This window comes from Notolepis coatsorum, assembly GCF_963971535.1.
Source record: "Notolepis coatsorum genome assembly, chromosome: 1".
NCBI lineage: Eukaryota > Metazoa > Chordata > Actinopteri > Aulopiformes > Paralepididae > Notolepis > Notolepis coatsorum.
This window is the reverse complement of record NC_140165.1, coordinates 57,174,817-57,196,394: the sequence shown is the minus strand read 5'-3', so window position 1 is coordinate 57,196,394 and position 21,578 is coordinate 57,174,817. Positions and strand designations below refer to the sequence as shown.

At 44.4% G+C, this 21,578-nt stretch overlaps 2 protein-coding genes across 2 annotated transcripts in view; one reads left to right on the top strand and one right to left on the bottom strand.

Moving 5' to 3' along the window:
- pwp2h (PWP2 small subunit processome component) overlaps positions 1-12,209 on the top strand; it is a 68,205-nt gene extending 55,996 nt beyond the window's left edge. Inside the window, exons 15-21 of the mRNA XM_084323591.1 lie at positions 1,465-1,612; positions 3,095-3,203; positions 3,624-3,689; positions 7,929-8,147; positions 8,272-8,422; positions 9,385-9,459; positions 11,744-12,209. Of these exons, the coding sequence (XP_084179717.1) occupies positions 1,465-1,612; positions 3,095-3,203; positions 3,624-3,689; positions 7,929-8,147; positions 8,272-8,422; positions 9,385-9,459; positions 11,744-11,915 (940 nt within the window). The 3' untranslated portion in view covers positions 11,916-12,209. The remainder of the gene's footprint in view (positions 1-1,464; positions 1,613-3,094; positions 3,204-3,623; positions 3,690-7,928; positions 8,148-8,271; positions 8,423-9,384; positions 9,460-11,743) is intronic.
- Positions 12,210-18,463: 6,254 nt separating this feature from the next.
- Positions 18,464-20,062, bottom strand: LOC311234061 (UDP-glucuronosyltransferase 2A3-like; the record flags this gene model as incomplete). Its single annotated transcript, XM_084321156.1, has 1 exon — positions 18,464-20,062. The coding sequence occupies one exon, from the start codon at positions 20,060-20,062 to the stop codon at positions 18,464-18,466; it is 1,599 nt and encodes a 532-aa protein (XP_084177282.1).
- Between the last annotated feature and the right edge of the window lie 1,516 nt (positions 20,063-21,578).

Genomic DNA, 21,578 nt, shown 5'->3' with positions numbered 1-21,578 from the left:
GTTTGTGCACAGAGGGGATTGTCGGGAAAGAGATGGCTGTTTGAGGAAGCTCCCATTTATTAACCTATGGCGTGGACCGGCCATAGCTCGGTATACGCTGCGGCCGGCTAGCGTGATAGCTGAATCTGGTGTGCTAGAGTCCATCCATGATTCTGTGAAAATCATACAGCAGCAGTCTGCTAAGTTTCTCTGAGTAGTGAGTCGCAAGCGGATTTCATCCATCTTGTTCCGAATGGAGCGGGCGTTTGTTAGGAGGAGTGTCGGCAACGGTGGCTTGAATGGATTAGCCGTTAGCCTAGCATTGATGCCAGCCCGCTTGCCTCGCTTCTGCTTCCGTTCGCAGCGTCTTCTTCTCCGCTTGTCTGTCGCGGCAGGAGCCTCTCTTGGAGGTCCTCTAGTGGCCGTTAGCTGTAAAAATCCATAGATTAGTCGCACCGTTATATAAGCCGTAGGGTCGAAAAATGGGGGGAAAGGCACGGCTTATAGTCCGAAAATTACGGTAATATACAGATGTGTTTTTAAAAGTGACTTAAGAGGACAGTGACTCTGCTAGCCTAAGATCCAAGGGCAAGGCGTTCCGGAGCATGGGTCCCCGGGCCCCCGGGTTGCCAGGCTAGTTTTGTAAGGAACCAGGAGGGCCTTATCCGCAGATCTGAGGCAGCGTTCCGGAACATGGGGTTCCAACAACTCCACAATGTAGTTTATCAAATGGTAGGCCTTTTTCTTTATTTATAAATACTCCTGTACTTTATATCGCCCAAATAATATAAGGGTCATTGAGAAATAAATGTTCATTCAGCACCACCCTAATGGGCTGTGTTCACAATTGATGACTCCTAGTCCTACCAAAGAGGACTTACAATTTGAAATAAAATGAGCTCCCATCATAATAAATGTGTATTATGTTATTATGGTAGAAAGTTGGCCTTTCCAAAGAGCTCATTGGCTGTTCTGAATGACCATGACCAGATATCCCTTGTTGAGCCGTACGCCTTGGCGAGGACATCTTCTGCTACATAGTGTAGCTTAAAGGAACAGGCCAACATTATGGGAGATGTTCTTACCATCTTCTCCAGAGTCGGGACAAGAAGATGGATACCAATTTCTTCTCTGTGCGGTCAGTGGAAAGCTAGCCGGTTGCAAGCTAGCCTAGCTTAGCACTAATTAATGCATGCGGATACGGGCCACTAGCCTAGTTGTTGGTCAAAAGCACCTCTTCCGGAGTTTTAAGGTAGGCTAGTTGGTCCCTATCCACTTCCATTAATTTGTGCTAAGCTAGGTTAGCTTGCTGCTGGATATAGCTTTTCTACTCCGAGAGGAAATCGGTATCTATCTTCTTGTCTGATTCTGGAGAAGACGGTAAACGTATTTCCCATCATGTTGGCGCGTTCCTTTAACGGCGTGACAGGGTGGCAGGTGAGTGCAAGGCTTTAAGCCAGACTATGCTCGTCTGTGTGCGTCAAGGTCCTTCACGTCGCTGTGCTATTCTGCCGACGGAGAGTCCCTGTTGGCCGGAGGCCAGTCCAAGCACGTCTGCATCTACAACATCCGAGAGCAGATCCTCCTGAAGAAGTTTGAGATCTCCTCCAACCTCTCCTTCGACGGCATGGAGGTACGGTCCCCCCCCACGTTAGATTAGATTCAAATGACCATTATACAGCAGCATCATTATACAAAGTACAGTACAACAAAAAGAAGTTTGGCATCCAACCAAAGTGTAAATGTAACGGTAAAGTGCAATATACAATGTACAGGTGATTAAACTGGATATAACGTATATAAATGAGTACTACTCAGTAATAAGTGCTAATCAGATGTATGTACATGTTATAGTATTATTGATTCTTGTGTACAGTGATACAGGTATAAAGACACTGGTAGTAAGTCATACTAGCCAGCGGTATAAGTAGTACGAGTAGGTAAGAGATATAGATACAGATAGATGGATAAAGATCCTTTAAACAACTTTTAAAAGTGAATATGCTAATATGTTGAGAGTTGTCAATTCTGGAATGATGTGCAGATTTTTTCAGAATTTTAGACACTATATTTTGGATACTGAATTTTAGACTCCTCCTCCCTGAGGTGTTCCTGGCCAACAGCTAGGCTAGCTGGTCCGTATCAGCTTCCATTCATTTGTGCTAAGCTAGGCTAGCTTGCAGCCGGATAGCTTTCTACTGAATGCACAGAGAGGAAATTGGTATCTATCTTATTTGCTGACTCTGGAGAAGATGCATTTCCCATAATGTTAACATGTTTCTTTAAACTCCAACCTACACATCAGACCAAAACTAAAGATTTAAACAAAGTGCAATACCAAGCGGGGCTCTTTTTGCCTAGAGGTTGCTGTTTGACAGCAGTTAGGCTCATAGGGGATTCAAAGATCAGAGATATAACCAGGCGCTAGTCAAATGCGTAAAGTTGGTCAATAAACACCTTCAAATGTATTCTACACTTACCAGACAACCAGTCGTGTCACTTAGATTGTGTTAAATGAAGCACTGCGTCAGTCATGTGTGTTCTGCTGCTTCAGGAGTCAGTCATGAATGAATGAATTTTATTTGTATAGCACTTTTCCAAACAAAGTTACAAAGTGCTTTACAGACATGTTAAAAAAGAGCAAACATCGGCAAAGGCGAGAAATTTTAATAGAAAATAAAACAAGAGAAAAAGAGACAAAAAAACATTTCAAACAGTATTTGTAGTCAGATTGATAAAACAGTTTAAGCAATCAGAGCTGACCTAAACCCATAACCTTAGGAAAAACATTTAATATACAGATGTGTTTTTAAAAGTGACTTAAAAGAGGACAGTGACTCTGCTAGCCTAAGATCCAAGGGCAAGGCGTTCCAGAGCACGGGTGCCCGGGCTAGTTTTGTAAGGAACCGGCAGGAGGGCCTTATCCGCGGATCTAAGGCAGCGTTCCAGAACATGTCTACAATGTAGCTGGGGGCCAGTCCATGTAGGGCTTTAAAAGTAATCAATAAAATCTTAAAATAAATTCTGTAGCTCACAGGCAGCCAGTGTAAAGCAGCCAGGATGGGTGTTATATGGTCACGTTTCATGTGTTCTGCTGTCGCTCTTCTGGCTTCAGGAGTTCCTGGACCGACGGAAGATGACGGAGTTTGGCAGCCTGGCCCTGGTGGACGAGGGAGTCGGGGACGGAGACGGTGTCCAGCTCAGCCTGCCGGGGGTCAGGAGAGGTAGGGGTCCCTGCACCAACACACCCAGCTCAGGAGAGGTAGGGCCTGCACCAACACACCCAGCTCTGTTCCAAACACTGCAGTGTTTCAGTTTCTGGAGCTAAACCACAGACAATATGGCATCTTATAAAAGCCCCTCATGCAGCGGGATGCAGATTAAAGAAATGTAGTCCACAGCACAAGTACAGACTGTGTCAGATGGCCACAAACGGAGAACTCTAACTTTAAAGCCTCTAAATGCAGCCTCTCCTCCACTGCTTTAAAGCCTCTAAATGCAGCCTCTCCTCCACTGCTTTAAAGCCTCTAAATGCAGCCTCTCCTCCACTGCTTTAAAGCCTCTAAATGTAGCTTCTCCTGCTTCACATGCTCCACCTGTGTTTCCTTCTGGGTTTTGACCCGTCTGCAATCTGTGCTTCACAGGAGACATGAGCTCTCGGCATTTCAAGCCAGAGATCCGGGTCAGCTCTCTACGCTTCTCTCCCACCGGTAAGTAACTCATCGCAACTGTGTTGAGCCAGCATCATTTTTATTAATTCATTACAAAATAATAATTGTATTTCTTTAATTCTAATTATATAAAATGGATGATATCTAAGTCAAAGACTTGTTGGGGCGCTCCAGTAGCACACCATGTACCGACCGCGCTGCGTCGCGGATCGGCCGACCCGAGTTCGATTCCCGGACCCGCCGTTATTTGCCGAATGTCTTCCCCTGCTCTCTCTCCCGTTTCACCCTCACTGCATCTGTCGGTCATGTCTGACTAGGGAAAGCGATAAACGCTAAAAATAAAATCTTAAAAAAAGAAAAAGACTTGTGAAGACCGTGTGTTAGTAGAATTAACAAGACAGGTGTGGTCTCCTCTCAGGTTAGTACAGTGATGTATCCTTTCAGGTTAGGTTAGTACAGTGATGTGGTCTCCTCAGGTTAGGGTTAGTACAGTGATGTGGTCTCCTCAGGTTAGGTTAGTACCAGTGGTGTGGTCTCCTCTCGGGTTAGGTTAGTACAGTGATGTAGTCTCCTCTCAGGTTAGGTTATTAGTACCAGTGGTGTGGTCTCCTCTCAGGTTAGGTTAGTGCCAGTGGTGTGGTCTCCTCTCAGGTTAGGTTAGTACCAGTGGTGTGGTCTCCTCTCAGGTTAGGTTAGTACCAGTGGTGTGGTCTCCTCAGGTTCAAGTTTCAAGTTTCTTTAATAGTTGTCATACAGAAGTACAGAATACTTTCATACAAAATGCTTCTTACTGTTACGCTCCAGAGACTGTGCTAGACAAGATAGTATCAAATAACATAGTATAGCATGTAATTTAGAAGAAGAAAATGGGGTCACAGTGTTCGGTATAGACATATGTACAATGTTCTGAGTTACCATATAATATACAATACTATGCAGTGTACTAATGTACAGTACTATATAGTGCAAAGCAGAAATGGGATGAGGTACAATTTAGGTACAATTTACAGTAAGGTGTACGAGTTGTAGTGCAATCCTTCATCAATAAATATAAAGTGTGGGGAGTGGGTGCTACAGTGTGTTTGTTTAAAGTGCGTGTGTGCTATAAAGTGTGTGGAGTGGGTGCTACAGTGTGTCTGTTTAAAGTGAGTGTGTGCGTGTGGATGTGTGTGCTATGTGCGTTTGGTGGTTGTTGTTGTGTAGTGTTCATTGTTCGTTTAGCAGTCTGATGGCCTGGGGGTAGAAGCTTCTTCTGAGTCTTTCTGTGCTCGCCTTGAGACTCCGGTATCGCTTGCCTGACCGCAGCAGTTCAAAGAGGCAGTTGTTCGGGTGACTGGAGTCTTTAATGATTCTCTTAGCCTTGCCCTTGCAACGCTTGTTGTAAATGTTCTGGAGGGTGGGGAGCCCCCCTCCAATTGTGCGTTCGGCTGAACGTGTCACTCTTTGTAGTCTGCTTCGGTCTTGTGCAGTGCTATTCCCAAACCAGGAGGTGATGTTGCCGGTCAAGATGCTCTCTATTGTACATGAGTAGAAGTTCTTAAGGATCTTCTGACTGACTTGGAACTTCCTTAGGCGCCTGAGGAAGTAGAGGCGTTGTCGTGCCTTCTTCACAACACTGTCAATGTGTGTGGTCCATGTCAAGTCCTCGGATATGTAGGCTCCGAGGTACTTAAAGCTGTTGACTCTCTCAACCGGTGCCCCGTCGATGCTGAGGGGGCTGTAGTCCTTGACCCCCGACCTCCTGAAGTCCACAATCATCTCCTTTGTTTTGCTGACGTTCAGGGAGAGGCTGTTATCCTGGCACCATCCCGCCAGGACCTTGACCTCTTCCAGGTAGGCCCTCTCGTCGTTGGCAGAGATCAGGCCCACCACCACTGTGTCGTCAGCAAATTTGATGATTGTATTGCTACTCCGCTGAGCCACACAGTCGTGTGTGTACAGGGAGTAGAGGAGGGGACTCAGAACACAGCCCTGGGGGGCCCCTATGTTGAGGGTGATGGATGAGGAGGTGCAGTTGCCTGCTCTCACCACCTGGGGTCTGCCAGTCAGGAAGTCCAAGACCCACTGGCAGAGGTCATAGTTCAAGCCCAGGTCCCTGAGCTTGGCTATGAGTATGGATAGAGCTGCCGCGGTATTGATATTTTCCTTACCGCACGAATTTGCGAAATATTTTCTACCGCCGCGGTATTACCGCACAGTGCGCACAAAAAAAATAAAAAGTTTGAATGCATTTTTTTTTTTTTTTTAGTAGTAGTCTACTCTTATAGCCTGCCTCTAGTCTAATGGCGCTTTTCCACTGCATAGTACCTACTCGACTCGACCCGCTTTAGGCACCTGGTACTTCGTTCCTTTTCTACTGCAGCCAGATACTACTCCGTTTGTCTCCGTGTGGGGACGCAGGCGGCGCCGCTTGTGTACACTGAAAGCTCCGTGGGCATAGATGTCCGAGGGCTTGCAGCAAGCCAGAGTTTAACACAGTTTCAATCAATCAATCAATAACAACATTAACCAGACTCTCGTTGCGTCTATTCTGCCAAAGCTAACGTTACCTCTCATTGTGTATTCTACCAAGCAAACCCGGGTTTAACGTTACCTCTCGTGTACATATCGGCTGACGGTAGCATTAGGCTAATAACAACAACAAACTTAACACATCAGCGATCTTGTTGTGACACTAAACTCTCCGCTCGGTGGTAAATTGGGTTGATGTCGGTTTTGTTTCATCAATAAATAAGGCAGAATACACAGTGAATCCATTATTTTTTGTTTATTGCACTTGGTTCTGTCGCAAACAAATCCTGAATGAAATGCATCCTTAGCGAGGCAGTAAAGATGGCGGCGCGGCGTTCTGTTTTCGTTCAGAGGCTACAAAGTGTGACGCGTCGAGTAGGGGGTATCTGCAGAGCCGCAGAGCCAGGCTGGACCAATAGGGTCGCTTGGAACCGAGTAGGGTATATCTGCAGAGCCGCAAGCCGCAAGCCAACTTTATTATTATGATAAAAAACAGCTGTGACGCGGTATTCAGCCTAACTCTGCGGTGAGCGTGATGCAACAGCGATACCGCGGTAATGCGGTTATCGCGGCAGCTCTAAGTATGGAGGGGACTATGGTATTGAATGCCGAGCTGTAGTCGATGAATAGCATTCTCACATAGTTCCCCTGCCTCTTGTCCAGGTGTGATGCTGCTGTGTGCAGCACATGGGCTATGGCGTCCTCCGTGGACCTGTTGGGGCGGTATGCAAATTGCAGGGGGTCCATGTTGATGGGGAGGGAGGAGCAGATGTAGCCCTTTACTAGCTTCTCAAAGCACTTCATGGCTGCCGCTATGGAGGTGAGAGCTACAGGGCGGTAGTCGTTGAGGCAAGCAGGCTTGGATTTTTTGGGTACAGGGATAATAGTGGACTTCTTCAGGCAGGTGGGGATGACAGCCTGTTCTAAGGACAGGTTAAATATGTCAGTGAATACCGGGGCTAGTTGGTCGGCACAGACTTTTAGGACGCGGCCGGGGATGCCGTCCGGACCTGCTGCCTTCCTGATATTCACTTTTTTAAAGGTCCGCCTCACCTCATGCTCTGTTACCCTGAACACTGAGTCTCCATCAGCAGCAGACCCCCCCCCCCCCCCCATTGCCGTGGCTTGTGGGCTGGTGTTGTTATTACCAGCATCAAACCTCGCATAGAAGGTATTGAGGTCATTTGCTAAGGAGATGTCACTGTTCAGTTTGAGGGAGGCGCCTTTGTAGTCTGTCATCGTTTTGAGCCCCTGCCACATAGCTCTAGAGTCAGCTTGTTCAAACTGGAGTTCAATTTTATCCCTGTAGCGCCGTTTGGCCTCTGTCACTGTCCTCCTTACGTTGTATCGCGCCACCTTGTGGTCATTCATGTTGCCTGCCACTAGGCCGTCGTTGTATGCTTTGGTGCGCGGTTAGGGTTAGGGTTAGTACAGTGATGTGGTCTCCTCAGGTTAGGGTTAGTACAGTGATGTGGTCTCCTCAGGTTAGGTTAGTACCAGTGGTGTGGTCTCCTCTCGGGTTAGGTTAGTACCAGTGGTGTGGTCTCCTCTCAGGTTAGGTTAGTACCAGTGGTGTGGTCTCCTCTCAGGTTAGAGTTAGTACCAGTGGTGTGGTCTCCTCTCAGGTTAGAGTTAGTACCAGTGATGTGGTCTCCTCTCAGGTTAGAGTTAGTACAGTGATGTGGTCTCCTCAGGTTAGGTTAGTACAGTGATGTGGTCTCCTCAGGTTAGAGTTAGTACCAGTGATGCGGTCTCCTCTCCTCTCAGGTCGTAGCTGGGCGGCCACCACCACCGAGGGTCTGCTCGTCTACTCTCTAGACGGAGCGCTGGTCTTTGACCCATACGACCTTGACCTCGACGTAACGCCGGCCAGCGTGCGCGGGCAGCTGCGGCAGCAGGAGTGGGCGGCGGCTATCGTGCTGGCGTTCCGCCTCAACGAGACCGCCCTCACCAAGGAGGTGCTGGAAGCAGTGCCGCACAAGCAGAGTGAGTCCCCAGCCTTGTTGGAACTGGGCATTTGTCCCGTCTGTAAAAAATATATAAATAAAAATCTCGATTCTGGGCGTCATATAATATTGTGTATGAAAGTAATGTGTGTTTTGTGCGTTAGTCCCGGTGGTGTGCGGCTCCCTACCCGACGTGTACATGGAGAAGCTCCTGAACTTCGTGGCTGCCTCCCTGGAGAAGTCTGGTCACCTACAGTTCTACCTGAGTTGGGCTCAGAGTTTGCTCACACTGAACGGACAGAAGCTCAAGAACAGGTATGGGGGAAATGCCACGTTGGCCTCTTATGAGACAGACTTTAAAAAGCATTAGCCCTGTTCAAAAGTCACTTCAAACAAGTCACTGTCTTTGGTGTAGCACTCGTCCTGATAATGCCATGTAAAGACATTGCCATAGCAAAGGTTTGAGTAGATCTCATCTCTTAACATTTGTTGCTAGCCTGCTGTATCATATTTTGGCTGAAGGATGCATAGAAAAGAAGAACCTAGTATTATTGGTCAAGCATAGACAGTTGTGTGTGAATGATTATTAGTTGTGGTCAACGGATATATCGGTTATATACAGTATATTGTTATATACATTGGCCGTTTTTTAAATATGTATCGGCTGATATTCACTGGCTCTAGCGGGGTCAATTTAAATCATGGTATCATATGAAACTGGAAATCTCTTGATACCAATCACTTAATTCTAGCTTCCCCAGAAAGGGTATAAATGGGGCTATTTTCATGGGAAGAAATACTGCAATATTTTATATCCAAAGGTATTTTGTCAGGCAAAATTTAAGATAACTGTTTTATGTTTATTTAGGCTAATGTTAGGAAGTGCAAACCTGGCTATTATCAACCAGCTAAGCTAACTAATATTAGTCTACTTAAGTTCATATTTGTTATTAAATTGTTGTATTTTCTCAGATGCAAAAACAAATCGGCCATTGTCCGCCCTGCTCTCTAAATATCTGTATGGGTATCGACCAGCCTTAGCCCTACTTCTTACTGTTACATGCTGTTCCTCATACCAGCTCTGGATAGTTAGCCACAAACCAATGCAAAGTCAATGGGATTGAGCTCCTGTCTGGACAAGCTGACTGAGGCTCGCTGAATTTTACTCCAAAGAAATCCATTTCAGTGAGTTTGTCGGCTTGTACAGACAGGAGCTCTTCGATTTTGAAGTCGTATCGCCGCTAACCGTGTCTTGATCATTACGTTCTGGTGTGCAGATCTGGAGCCATTCTTCCCACCATCCAAGCACTGCAGAAGAGCATCCAGAGACACTTTGAAGATCTGTCCAAACTGTAAGTCTCATCACTAACCACGGCCTTCCATTCACCACCATGGTGACAGGGATTCCATAACGATTCAAATAGAAAGGGACACATTAGGAGAGAAGAAACGGCAGTGCAGTCACATTCCAGTAGAAAAGGAATTAAGAGTAGTAGGCCTATAACGTCGCTGTATCTTCTATGATATGCAATGAAACGCTTCTCACAGAGGCACAGTTACTGCTCGTACTATTACATATTTTGGAGTCGACACAATAGGCCAATCTTGACAAGGTATTGCTATTCATTCATCTACATCATGTCAGGAAGCTGTAATTAACACAACATGGATTCAATGTCCCTGATGACATCACTGGTGGGCAAGTGTAACCAAACCATTGAAAAACTGCAACAAAAGTAACAATTGTCACTTCTGATTTGGACCATTTTTAAAAAGGTGCTACAGATAACATTCAGCCACTAGATGTCGCACTAGAGCAATCGGCAGGTAATTTATCCAATCGGGTGCATTCACGTGGGAACATAGGAAGTAGGGAGGGATAAATGCCTGCAACATGTAAACGACAACAAAAGTTTTCTAAATGCATTAACTCATTCCCCGCCAACAACGTTTATATACGTTATTGGGTGCCATCCTTTGAACGCCAACCACGTATATATACGCTATTTGATCGTTTTTCCTTTTTTATATATATATATATATATATTCGTATTCATTATTCATCCGGGGACCTCGGTGTTACCATAGGGAATGAGTCTGAGATCGCCAAAGTGCAATACCGGCCGCATCCAGCTAGACAGCGGTATAGAGCACCCTTTGAAACCTTGTATCTTGGCCTGTGCAATGGTTAAATGTCACGGCTCACTTTTCTTTTCGGGCGAATGGAGCAGTTATAACGATCGGATTGAGACGCGTTAAATGCATGATGTGTGGTGGATTATGTTGGTGACACGCTGCAACTAATGACTATTTTGGTAGTCGACTAATCTGTCGATTATTTTTTCGATTAGTCGACTAATCGAAAAACAATTATATAAAAATAAACTTTTTTTATTTTATTTTAAAAAAAATTGTGTACTACCTATCTTTGTGAAAGTGGCTTCTCAGCTCTGGTCCAGCTGAAGACAGAGCAGAGGAACAGATTGGACATTGAGCATGACCTCAGAGTTGCTTTGAGACTCTTGTCAGGACCAAACAACATTCCCAGTTATCCCATTAGTTCCCCCAAACTTACTGTCGGTCTGTTATGTTAAGCTAAGAAGTCTTCAGCTGGCTGGACCAGAGCTGAGAAGCCACTTTCACTTAAAAATTATAATACGTTTTTTTTTTTTTTTTTATGACTAATCGACGCAACAATTCCTCGTCAACGATTTTTTTCGTCGATTATGTCGACTAATCGTTGCAGCCCGACACCAATACTGGGACTCACGATCAGATAATTGGAATATTCTTTTTGGGGTACATCCTAGTGGAGGTAAGGGCTATATGATATCAATCCTGCGTTGATCCAACCATGTCTTCACCCCGATCGCAACATATGTGTGTAACGTTACTCCACAATGTATGCCGTTGGTGACGATCAAAGCATCAAAAAAGGCAAGTCTCTCAAAAACTGTTTAAACACCGAAAGCCAGAGCAAATAAATGTGTCTTGAGGCGTGATTTAAACACCTGCAGAGTGGGGGCCTGCCTAACATGCAGTGGCAGCTCATTCCAGAGCTTTGGGGCTGCCACAGCGAAAGCACGGTCCCCCCTAAGCTTCAGCTTGGACTTGGGAACAGCCAAGAGGAGCTGGTCAGAGGACCTGAGGGACCTTGGGGGAACATAAGGTTCCAGCAGGTCCGAGAGGTAACCCGATGCCAAGCCGTTCAAATATTTAAAAGCAAACAGTAAAACCTTCAAATCAATCCTAAAACGCACAGGAAGCCAGTGGAGGGAAGCCAGCACAGGGGAAATGTGCTCCCGCTTACGTGTTCCTGTTAGGAGACGGGCATTGGCGTTCTGAACTAGCTGTAAACGAGAGAGGGAGGCCTGACTGACGCCAACGTATAAGGCAAGCATGGATGACAGTTTCAAAAACACAACGGGATAAAAAAGGTTTGACCTTGGACAGCCTCCTAAGTTGGAAAAAGCTCTTTCCCACCACCGCATTGATCTGCTTGTCCAACTTACGGTCACAATCGAACTTCACCCCTAGGTTGGTGACAGTTGGCTTCACAAAAAGTCCAAGGGGGCCCAAATCACCTCCATTTACACTCATTGATGGAGTCATTTTGTCCGTCTGTGGTCTCTGTAGGTGTGACTGGAACGTGTACAGCATTCGCTACGCCGTGGCCCTGTCCAAACAGAGGGGTGTGAAGAGGGCAATCGAAGAAGAGGAGGAGGAGGAGGAAGAAGAAGAAGAGCAGGAGGCGGGGTCAGACAAGATGAGCGAGGCGTCTGTGGAGGAGACGGACATGGTGCTGTAGGCTGCATCCAGGAGTGAAGTCGTCAAGATGACTGACTCAAAATAAAAGATGGTAATGCTGGACTGTCGAGGCAACAGATTTCTCTTCACTTCAAGAAGACAAAGATTATGAACTTTGTTTTTTGTTTTTTTATTAAAGTCTTTATATGAATGGATTTTGTTTTTTTGAGGTATATATTTTCTTCAATGTGTTTGGTTTTGTAGAAGAGAAAAAGGTACACAACTAGTAAGTAAGAAATAGGACTAGAGTTAAAGAAAATCCCTTTAAATGTTCTATAGATAACGTTCAGCCACTAGATGTCACACTAGAGCACCAGCATGTCATTTATCCAATCCTGTGCAGCATTCCACGTAGGGAAATGGGAAGTAGGGAGGGGATTCATGCACACAACATTTTTCGAATGATAAATAATCAATAATGAATCGATAATTATTTTGTGGGAAAAGCAATACTTTTTATTCCACGCTTTTCTAAAAGCTCTGGATGTATACTTTTTTTTATGATTACTCTACACAGTAAAGTATCATATCACCTTTTTCTTAATTAGTAGGGTTTGGACTCTTTAGTATTCCAGTACAAATTACAATGTGATATGACATATTTATCTTGTAATACAATAGTCATGTTGCTATTTATTTCAAAATGTCTATTTTACTATTTTTATGAACTTAACAATATGCTATATCGTTTAATCTGTGTATATAGTGGACGATGGTATTATAAAAATCCATACCTTTGCATCGATCCATGACCGTATACCTTCATATTCAATATGCCTCCCATCCCTACACAAAAAGATTATGGCAAAAATAAACTAGTGACTTCAGGTGCGTCTCCGAAACTCCTACTCAACTGTCGGGGTTTCCACTCCTCCTGAAATTTGTAATTGTATTTTAGCCCCTCACTCTGATGGCCTATGTAAACCTAGGTGTGTATTTAGTTTGAAACTCCACTGATAGAGGCGGCTGGGTGGCGCAGCGGAGATTGCGCTCGTTACCAATGCAAGAGACTCCGGTCTCGAATCCCGGTGTCAGCATTGCCTCCGGGCTTGGGCCGGCCGTCTCAATTGGCAGAGGTAGCGGGTGGAAGTCGATGGGTGGGGATTGGACGTTGTGGACAGCGACTCCTACAGGTCGGTTGGGGGACGCCTGCACAGCAGAGACAGGAAGTAGCGGGGGTAGTGTGAGCCTCCCATGCGTTACACCTCGCCACAGAGTCCGCGCTGTCTGGTGAAAAGATGCGACAGGCTGCCTCCTCGTGTACCGGAGGGGACACGTGATGCAAGGCTTCTATCCTCCCTACGACCGACCAGTGGGAGGCATAGTCGAGCAACGTTCAAGACGGGAGGGGAGAATTGGAAATACGAAATTGGGATGGGAGAAAAATAGAATAAGGAGAAAAAGTCGATAAAAAAAAAGAAACTCCACTGATAGGATTATAACGGCCCTGTCCAATTTGGGGCCCAAGCTCCCTTTTGTTTTGCCCGCCATGGCATTTGACGAGCTCATGCTTATTCTTTTTTTTTTTTAAAGTGCTGTAAAATACTGACCTTAATGACTACAATACATAGATTTTGTGCAGCTAAAAAGTACATGAGTTTTACAGCAATGTACAGCACAGTGCTACTTCCCTATGAAATGACGTACGTAATTTACGAGGAAGTGTTGGCACACACGAGTTGTTGCTAACAAGAGGACCTTATTGTACAGTTAGCAGTGATGGTGCAGCAGCTGCCTGTAATGAACCTGAGATACTTCATCATGAACCCTGCGTTGTTAAAAAAAGGAATAAAACTGGGGTTAAATGTGTCGACACTAGGCCTATCGGTAAATTATATGACAAGTGTTGTCCTGGATTGTCAAGAAATACTCCTGGAAATGTTCTGGAAAAGTCCTGGAAAATTATTTCTCAAAATAGTGGGAACCCTGAACTGTACTTACGACTTGACTTTTGTTCAAGTGCTTAGTATTAAAGGAGCTCCCGTCTTATACGGAGCTACTGAGAAATGTTATCCCGTAGATGAACCTGGCTGACGCGCTCTTATTTGTTTTATCTGATACCAAACCGTCAGTTCCAATGATACGATGCAGGCTGCTCTTCTTGGAAAACGATATATTTATTTTGCTTCACTGTGCAAACAGGATATATTGGCATAAACGGATAAATAATAATTAATACAATAACTTAACTTGCCTACAAACATTTCGCCCTGCGGCGTGTTCAAACAGCCGTAACCTACGATAACCTGCGGTTAAAAACCATTGCCCTTTCCGGGTCAAACTCCTACCTCCTACAGTGCACCTGGCGCTTATAGAATAGAATAGATCTTTATTGTCATTGTTACAGTTGTTACAACGAAATTTTAAAATGCAACCCTAGGTGCTAGTAAAAAAAATAAAAACAGTCCTAAACACAGTATTAAATATTAAAACGGGTGGGGCATAAATAACATTAATAAAACAGGGGGGTATAAAATATAATTGCACTAACCACACATTTATGCAGTAGGTGAGGATGCTTTCCACGGAGCAGCGGTAAAAAGACACAAGCAGGTCTTGTCTGAGGTGGTAGTTTCTCAGTACTCTCAGGAAGTAGAGTCTGCTGTGCCTTTTTCACTATCGCCGTGGTGTTGATTCTCCAGGTCAGGTCATCCTCCAGGTGGACACCCAGGAACTTGATGACCGAGACTCTCTCCACACATCCCCCGTCGATATACAGGGGCTGTATGTCGGCGCTTCTTTATATAAACAGAAGCACCACCCCATGGTCACATAAATCCATTACACATATTTACATCCATTTGGCCGTTACACTTAGATTGGAAATATTGGGAAACCGCTCAATTTATTAACATTATAAAACAAAATTATTAAAAAAATGCCTCCACGTGGTAAATACACAGGTCACAACATGTTTACAGGAAAGTTTGAGTTGTATTTCGTGACTGTTGGGAACTAAGCTACACTGGCACACCTACTTCCAGTGAATGACGCTAAGCTAGGCTAATGGTGCTGCTTTTCCCTAAGCCTAATGCATTCACACAGAGAAGAAACGGGTATGTATCTGCTTGTCTAACTCCAGGGTAGATGGCAAATAAGCAAATTTCCTAAAAAGTTGGCATGTTCCTTTAAGCCCAACAACTTGGCCAGAATCTGTGGGAAAGCTTGTTGAATCTCGATTGTGTTTTACAGGATTTTTGCTTGCTTATACATTTAGTCATTTAGCTGACGCTTTTATCCAAAGCAACTTACAAGTTATGTACGACAAGTCATCAGGAAGGGTACAACTCTATCAGCTGAGTAACAATGTTCATCAAAGTGTTGCATTAGTGTATTAGGACAAGTGCATGACAGTAAGGTTAGTTAGGGTTAGATTATTATTATTATTATTTTTTTTTTATATTATTTCAGATAATGGTAGAAGAAGTGCAAAAGATTGATGGCGAAAGATTGGACGGGTTTCGGCTGTCCTAACTGGGGTGGGTAGTTCATTCCACCATTGTGGGGCAAGGACTGAGAATAGGCGACTTCTCTTTGATGACCCTCCCGGAGCTTGGATAGGAGTAGGTCTGAGGCGGCCAGAAGATGCAGAGCGTAGGGGTCTTGAGGGTGTGTAGTTAGAGAGCATTGACCGGAGGTAGGCGGGAGCGGTTCCCTTTGCCGCACGGTATGCTAGGTCGAGGGCCTTGAAGCGGATACGTGCAGCAATGGGGAGCCAGACTGCAGGTCCCTAAGAAGTGGGGTGACATGGGCCGACTTTGGTAGGTGTGAGATCAGGCGGGCCGCTGCGTTCTGAATGAGTTGAAGAGGCTTGGTGGCAGTGGCCGGGAGGCCAGCGAGCAGTGCGTTGGAGTAGTCGAGGCGGGAGATGACGAGGAGTTGGGTGGCTTCTTTTGTCAGGAAGGGGCGGATCCTTCTGACGTTGCTCAGGAGGAATCTGCAGGTTCTGGTTGTCGCTGCGATGTGAGCAGAGAAGTTCAACTGGTCGTCGAGGACAACACCAAGGTTCTTGGCGGTCTTATGAGTAAATACTGGTTGTTGTGAGTTTGTTTGTGTTTCTTTTTGCAACGACCTAATGAATTAATTGATTTGGGCTATGCAATGTTTATTTGTGATGTGTAGCATTCTGATGTAGCAACCATATTGCGTAATAGTGGTGCATGATTGTTTCAGTCACCATCATGTCTCTGCAATTAGTGTATTGTAAGCAGTGATGCCACAGATTACTTGTAAAAATAATCTGATTACTGATTACTTCTAGTTACTTTACTGATTACTTGATTATCAAAGTAACTTAGTTACTTTCAAAGTAACTAGGTTACGAAGTCGTCGTTGTCAACCCTGCTGCTGCCACAACATAAGAATGACAACAGTTTATTTTTTTTCTCTACAGTACCAAATCCATTCTGAGACAACGGACTCAGTGCGTACTCAGCAAGTCGCGCGTAACATGAATCTCTCTCACTCTCTCTCAAGTAGCCAAATTACACTATAAAACGAACTGGATAGTTGATTTAACTTCATGCTGAAGCCATTCTAAAATCAGCTATAAACGTACATGTGGCTGTGTGCGTGCGCAAGCGCACGTCCCATCTCCGGTCTAGCTGACTGTACCCCTGGCTCTCTTATCATCAGCATTATGAGATAGTAACTAAATAGTAATGCACAGCCACTTGGAAAAGTAACTGTAATCAGATTACTGGCTTGTAAAAAGTAAGTAAATTAGATTACTATTTACTGAAAAAGTTATCAGATTAGAGTAACTAGTTACTGGCATAACTGATTGTAAATGTTGAGCCTTGAGTTAAATACATTTATTCCACTCGATAATTTACTTTACGGGCTAACCAAATTAAGATATGTTCATTATCGGTAGCGTTATATTGCTCTAGGTGGTTAGGGTTAGGATTGGTTTAAACTAAAGCTCTGTAGCCTAGAAGTTACATTTAGTCTCTTTTTGTAAATGTTTAACAATGCTACCGTAGAGGCCAGACACACTAGCATGTCTTCATGCTACTTGCTTGTTATTGTTCCAAGTCCGACGGTCAAACTGACTGTCTGACTCACAATATTTTTCTTCTGAACATACAACGAGGATAGTAGATATGTCCATAGGGAAAGGAAATGCTGCTTACCACTGCACAGGTTCAGCATTGTGAATTCCTTGAGCCTTGCAAGCCAAGGTTCCATTGTAGGCAGCTATCCAGGAAAGCTAACTATTTATTTCACAATCAGTACTGAACCATGCAGGTCTGTTGATTGGGCCTTTAATCCCTGGCAGGTGAGTCAATCTGTGATCTAAACGCCACAAGAAATAAGAATGGACACATTAATTGACCATTGGCCATTGATACAAGGACACTAGACAACAGGTATATGAGTTTTTAATTGTATCAGTTATACCTTGTGGCTGTAAAAAGTGAGTTTACATTGGCAGTGTTTGTAAGAATGGCAATAATATACTCCATGTAATTTGTTAAAGGAAATGGGTTAATGTTCTGAATATCATTTACAGAAATGTTTCAAGTGTCGATATAGCCCATGTTGGTTTGTTTTTAAAATCTGCTTTAAATTTACCCATTTTCTGAGAATCTTGTGAATTTTAAAGGTCCCCTGTCTTTATAAATGGCCTTTTCCATTATCATTGTTTTCTAGCAATGGGGGTTTGTATCAATGGGGTCTGTGTCTCTTAATTCTCATTTTGGCTCATCAGTCTAGTCTCGAGTTCACAAGATCCTCCCTCACTGAACTAAGCCATTCTGATTTGACTGTTTTGCTGACGTGAATAAGGCACTGGTTGTAGTCACCGCCCACAATCAACAATTCGGTCAACAACAGCAAGTGGAATTACTGACACTTCCTCAAACGGGTTGACGTGCGTGGGTGCGACAGAGACAGCAGAGAACGAGCGAGAGAGAGATAGAGAGAGGGAGCATTTACACACAACCTCCCGACCGGCGTGCGGGGAAGGAGCTTCTCCACTGCATATCACTGTCAAAATATCATTGCGCACCACGCGCGCGCCTGTATTCCGATCTGTGCAATAATATTCACAGGGGTATATATTGTCATTTGAAACAAGTTACCAATGCATTGTCCCATGGGATTATGCCCCCCTGCAGCGAAATTAATTAGTATCTCCCTCAATCTCTCTATATCTATCTGTCTGCCAGTGCAGACTGTGGGTGACTGTCACTCAAAGCGCTTTGAGCCCAGCCCAAAACAGCTTGAAATCTTGAAGTGGAAGAATGCTGCTTTAGAGTACTTGATTAGAAATACAAAACAATGATTTTTTATTTTTATTTCTTTTACAGATGTGTTCCATAGACTCCATAGTAAAGTAGCCCAAATTGTGAAAGGAATAGCAAGACATGTCCCCTTTAATGAGTTGGTTAAGTCACTGGACGGAGCTTTATTGTGTACATCATCAAATGTGCAAAAAGCACAAACAGCATTTCTGAATTTTGTTTCCATCAACACACATCTTCTTCAGGTAAAACTTGTATGCATAATAATATTTCACCAGAAAGTGAAGGGTATTAAATCCTGTCATTCTTTTTTCATTTTTGTTTTCAGGCATGTTCTCAGACATACATATCTGAAAATTGCAAATGTGAGTAAAATCACCAGTAAAGTAAGAGCCATCAAAGCCAGGATAACATCAACAGAGTGGTAGACATACCAAGGCATTCTGTACGACTCGGTTCGCAGATGAGCAGCGCCTTTGTGTCTCATGACAAACTCTATCCAGAAGATGGCTTTGTCCAGGGGCTTCATTGGCTGGTCCCTGTGCAGCCTGGAGAGCCTCTGCATGTTCAACTTGTAGGTCGGCTCATGAAGAACCTCCTGTACGGCCTTGAGAAAGTTGTTGTCTTTGTCCACTGTGGCCAAGGATAAAATCTTTGCACCTCCTCTCTCACTCAGACGCAGGAGGTTGTCATATTGGTCAAAAAACAAAGGTAGACCCACAACTGGGACTCCGTGATACAAGGCCTCTTGAACTCCGTTCGTTCCTCCATGAGCTACAAACAACTTAATCTTGGGATGTCCTAACAGGTCGTTCTGTGGCATCCAGTCAACTAGTAGAGTGTTGTTGCCCAGAGTAGCTGGCCTGTCGCCAGTGTGTCTCCATATGACTTTCTGAGGCAGGCTGGCAAAAGCTGCAGCTATCTCATTCGTTATGTCTCCAGGAATCTCGCCAACAAAAGTCCCCAGAGACATAAGGATGAACCCATGTTCCCCAGAACTCTGGACAAACGCCTCCAGTTCTTGTGGAAGAGGTTGAGCAGGTTTACATTGGAATCCTCCCATATATACAACATTAGGCATAGTGGGGCGAGGGAACTCAAACACAAAGTCAACTCTCATGAGCCACAGGTCAGCCCCTTGTAATAGCTCCGTGAACTTCACACCTGGTTCAAAGAACTCATCACAAACAGCTTGGTACAGTGGTTCTATAAAGAAGCTGTTTTGAACCTCCAGTATCAAATAGAAAAGCATGTTCTTTACCCTTTGGGTGAATGCCATTTTGTCTGAGAGTCCTGAGCCCATCATTGGAATGTAAGATAAAGGAGAGGGAGCAATGGTCAGATGTCCTTCTCCACTTGTTACCCACCTTGCATTGTAGACTACGGGTAGCTTCAGGTAATTCCCCAACAAAATACCTGCACCCCATCCTGGGTCAGTAAGGACCAAATCGTACTGGCTGTTCTTAATGGTGCCAATAAAGCTTTCATTCCTCAGCATAGCCCTTGCAAAATCACACATTATTCTGTTAACTTTATGCATCACAGAAAACATCTCTACTTGCACAAGACCAACATTGATTGCAGAGAACTCTCCCCTCTCTAGGTCAATCAATTTTTTTAAGATTGGTGTGACAAATTTTTCATCAAAAGCCTCTGCAACGGGCACGGTGATAGAGTTGTAGTACAAAGAGTCCTCCTTGATGTACCAGCTTTTGCTGGTCCGTATGACTGTGACAGAGTGTTTCTGTGCGTGAAGAGCTTTGATGACGATCTCCATGTTCACCCAGTGGCTCCCCTCCACAGGAACAACCAGGACCCTCCCTCCATTACAGGCTGACCAGAGGGTCATTAGAAGCACCACAAGGAGACGACGGGTCTCGTTTCCCACATCAGGTGCCATCGTTCACACTGCAATGTGGACAAAAAACGGTTTTAATATATTTATTCTAAAGTCAAAATAAGTGTGATCTAAATAATCTGTTTTAAGTAATCTGTTTTAAGTATTATTTATTTTTTGTGTTTTTAGATGTGACCACTGTGATTGACAATGTCACTAAAGCCACATTTGCACAGCAGGAATTACCCCCCAGAACTAGGGACTTGTTCCGGAACTCAGTGCATTTGCACCACGGGGACCAGGGTCTAGATTATTTCACCCCCTAAAAGACCCTGTTAAAGGGGAACTGTCTTACTGTTTCTTTCACTATTTGGGCAATTTGACACAATTCCTGTGAGTCTATGGAACACATCTGTAAGGTTTTTTTCCAAAAAAATTATTGTTTTGTATTTCTAATCAAGTATTCTAAAGCAGCATTTTCCCACTTTAAGATTTCAAGCTGTTTGTGGCATACTCGGAATGCGATTTGAGTGACAGACCCCCACCTGTAGCTCCGCCCATACTACTCTACTATCGTCAAAGTGAACCTAATACAGAAAAAAATATGCCGCGCGCACACACAAACACACACACACACAGAGACGGCTCCCTCCCCCGAGAGCCCCCACCCGTGCTAGCTGTGTTCTCTCTCTGTCTTTCTCTGTCATCATCAGCGTGGCTATTTAGCTAGCTAGCCGCTAACGTTAGTTTACCATCTAAATTAATGACTAGTCTAGGATGCAAAGCACTTTCACTTTTCACTGCACATAGAAACAGCGGGAGCATTTCGGGAGCAGCACATGTCCTGCATGTTTTGCTCATACTATTTACATTAGGCTAACGTTAGGCTAACTCACTGCACTTCCTTTCTTGCGGTCTGCACTAAATAAAGTAGATTGTGGGACTTCCGGTTTGAAATGTCTGAGTGAGCAGCCTTTGAAAAAAGCTCCCGGTCGCAAATCAAAACAAACGTGGAATAACATGATCTGAAAATGAAAAAAGTAAGCATTCAATGACAAAAGCGAGGAAGAACAAGTGGACATAATGAGAAAACAAAGACCCAAGAAGAAGAAAAGGAAATAACGAGGCGACGTGAAGAAATAACGAGACAACGTGAAGAAATGGCGCAGCTACAACAAGCCAACACGGATATCCCCAGCTGGGCTGTGGAACTCGGAGCTAGTATTCGGGACATACAGGCAAGCATGCAAACTAGCGTGAAGGTAAACGAAGCGAACACGCAAAGCATATAGACAAGTATAGACAGACTCAGAGAAGAAGTAAAGAAAGGACAAGACGAACTCAAAGAAGAAATAAATAAGAGACTTGAGTCAATTGACGAAAAGTTGCTGAAACAGGAGAAAGACACGGTGGCGTTGGAAGAGAGAACGGCCGAGACTGAAGAATGGAGTACAGACGTACAAAAGATTCTAATGGAGACTCTCGAGGAACAAGGGAAGATGAGAGAGAAGTTAACTGACTTGGAGGGGAGATCAAGAAGAAACAATATAAGAGTGTGGGGTCTGAAAGAAGGGCTAGA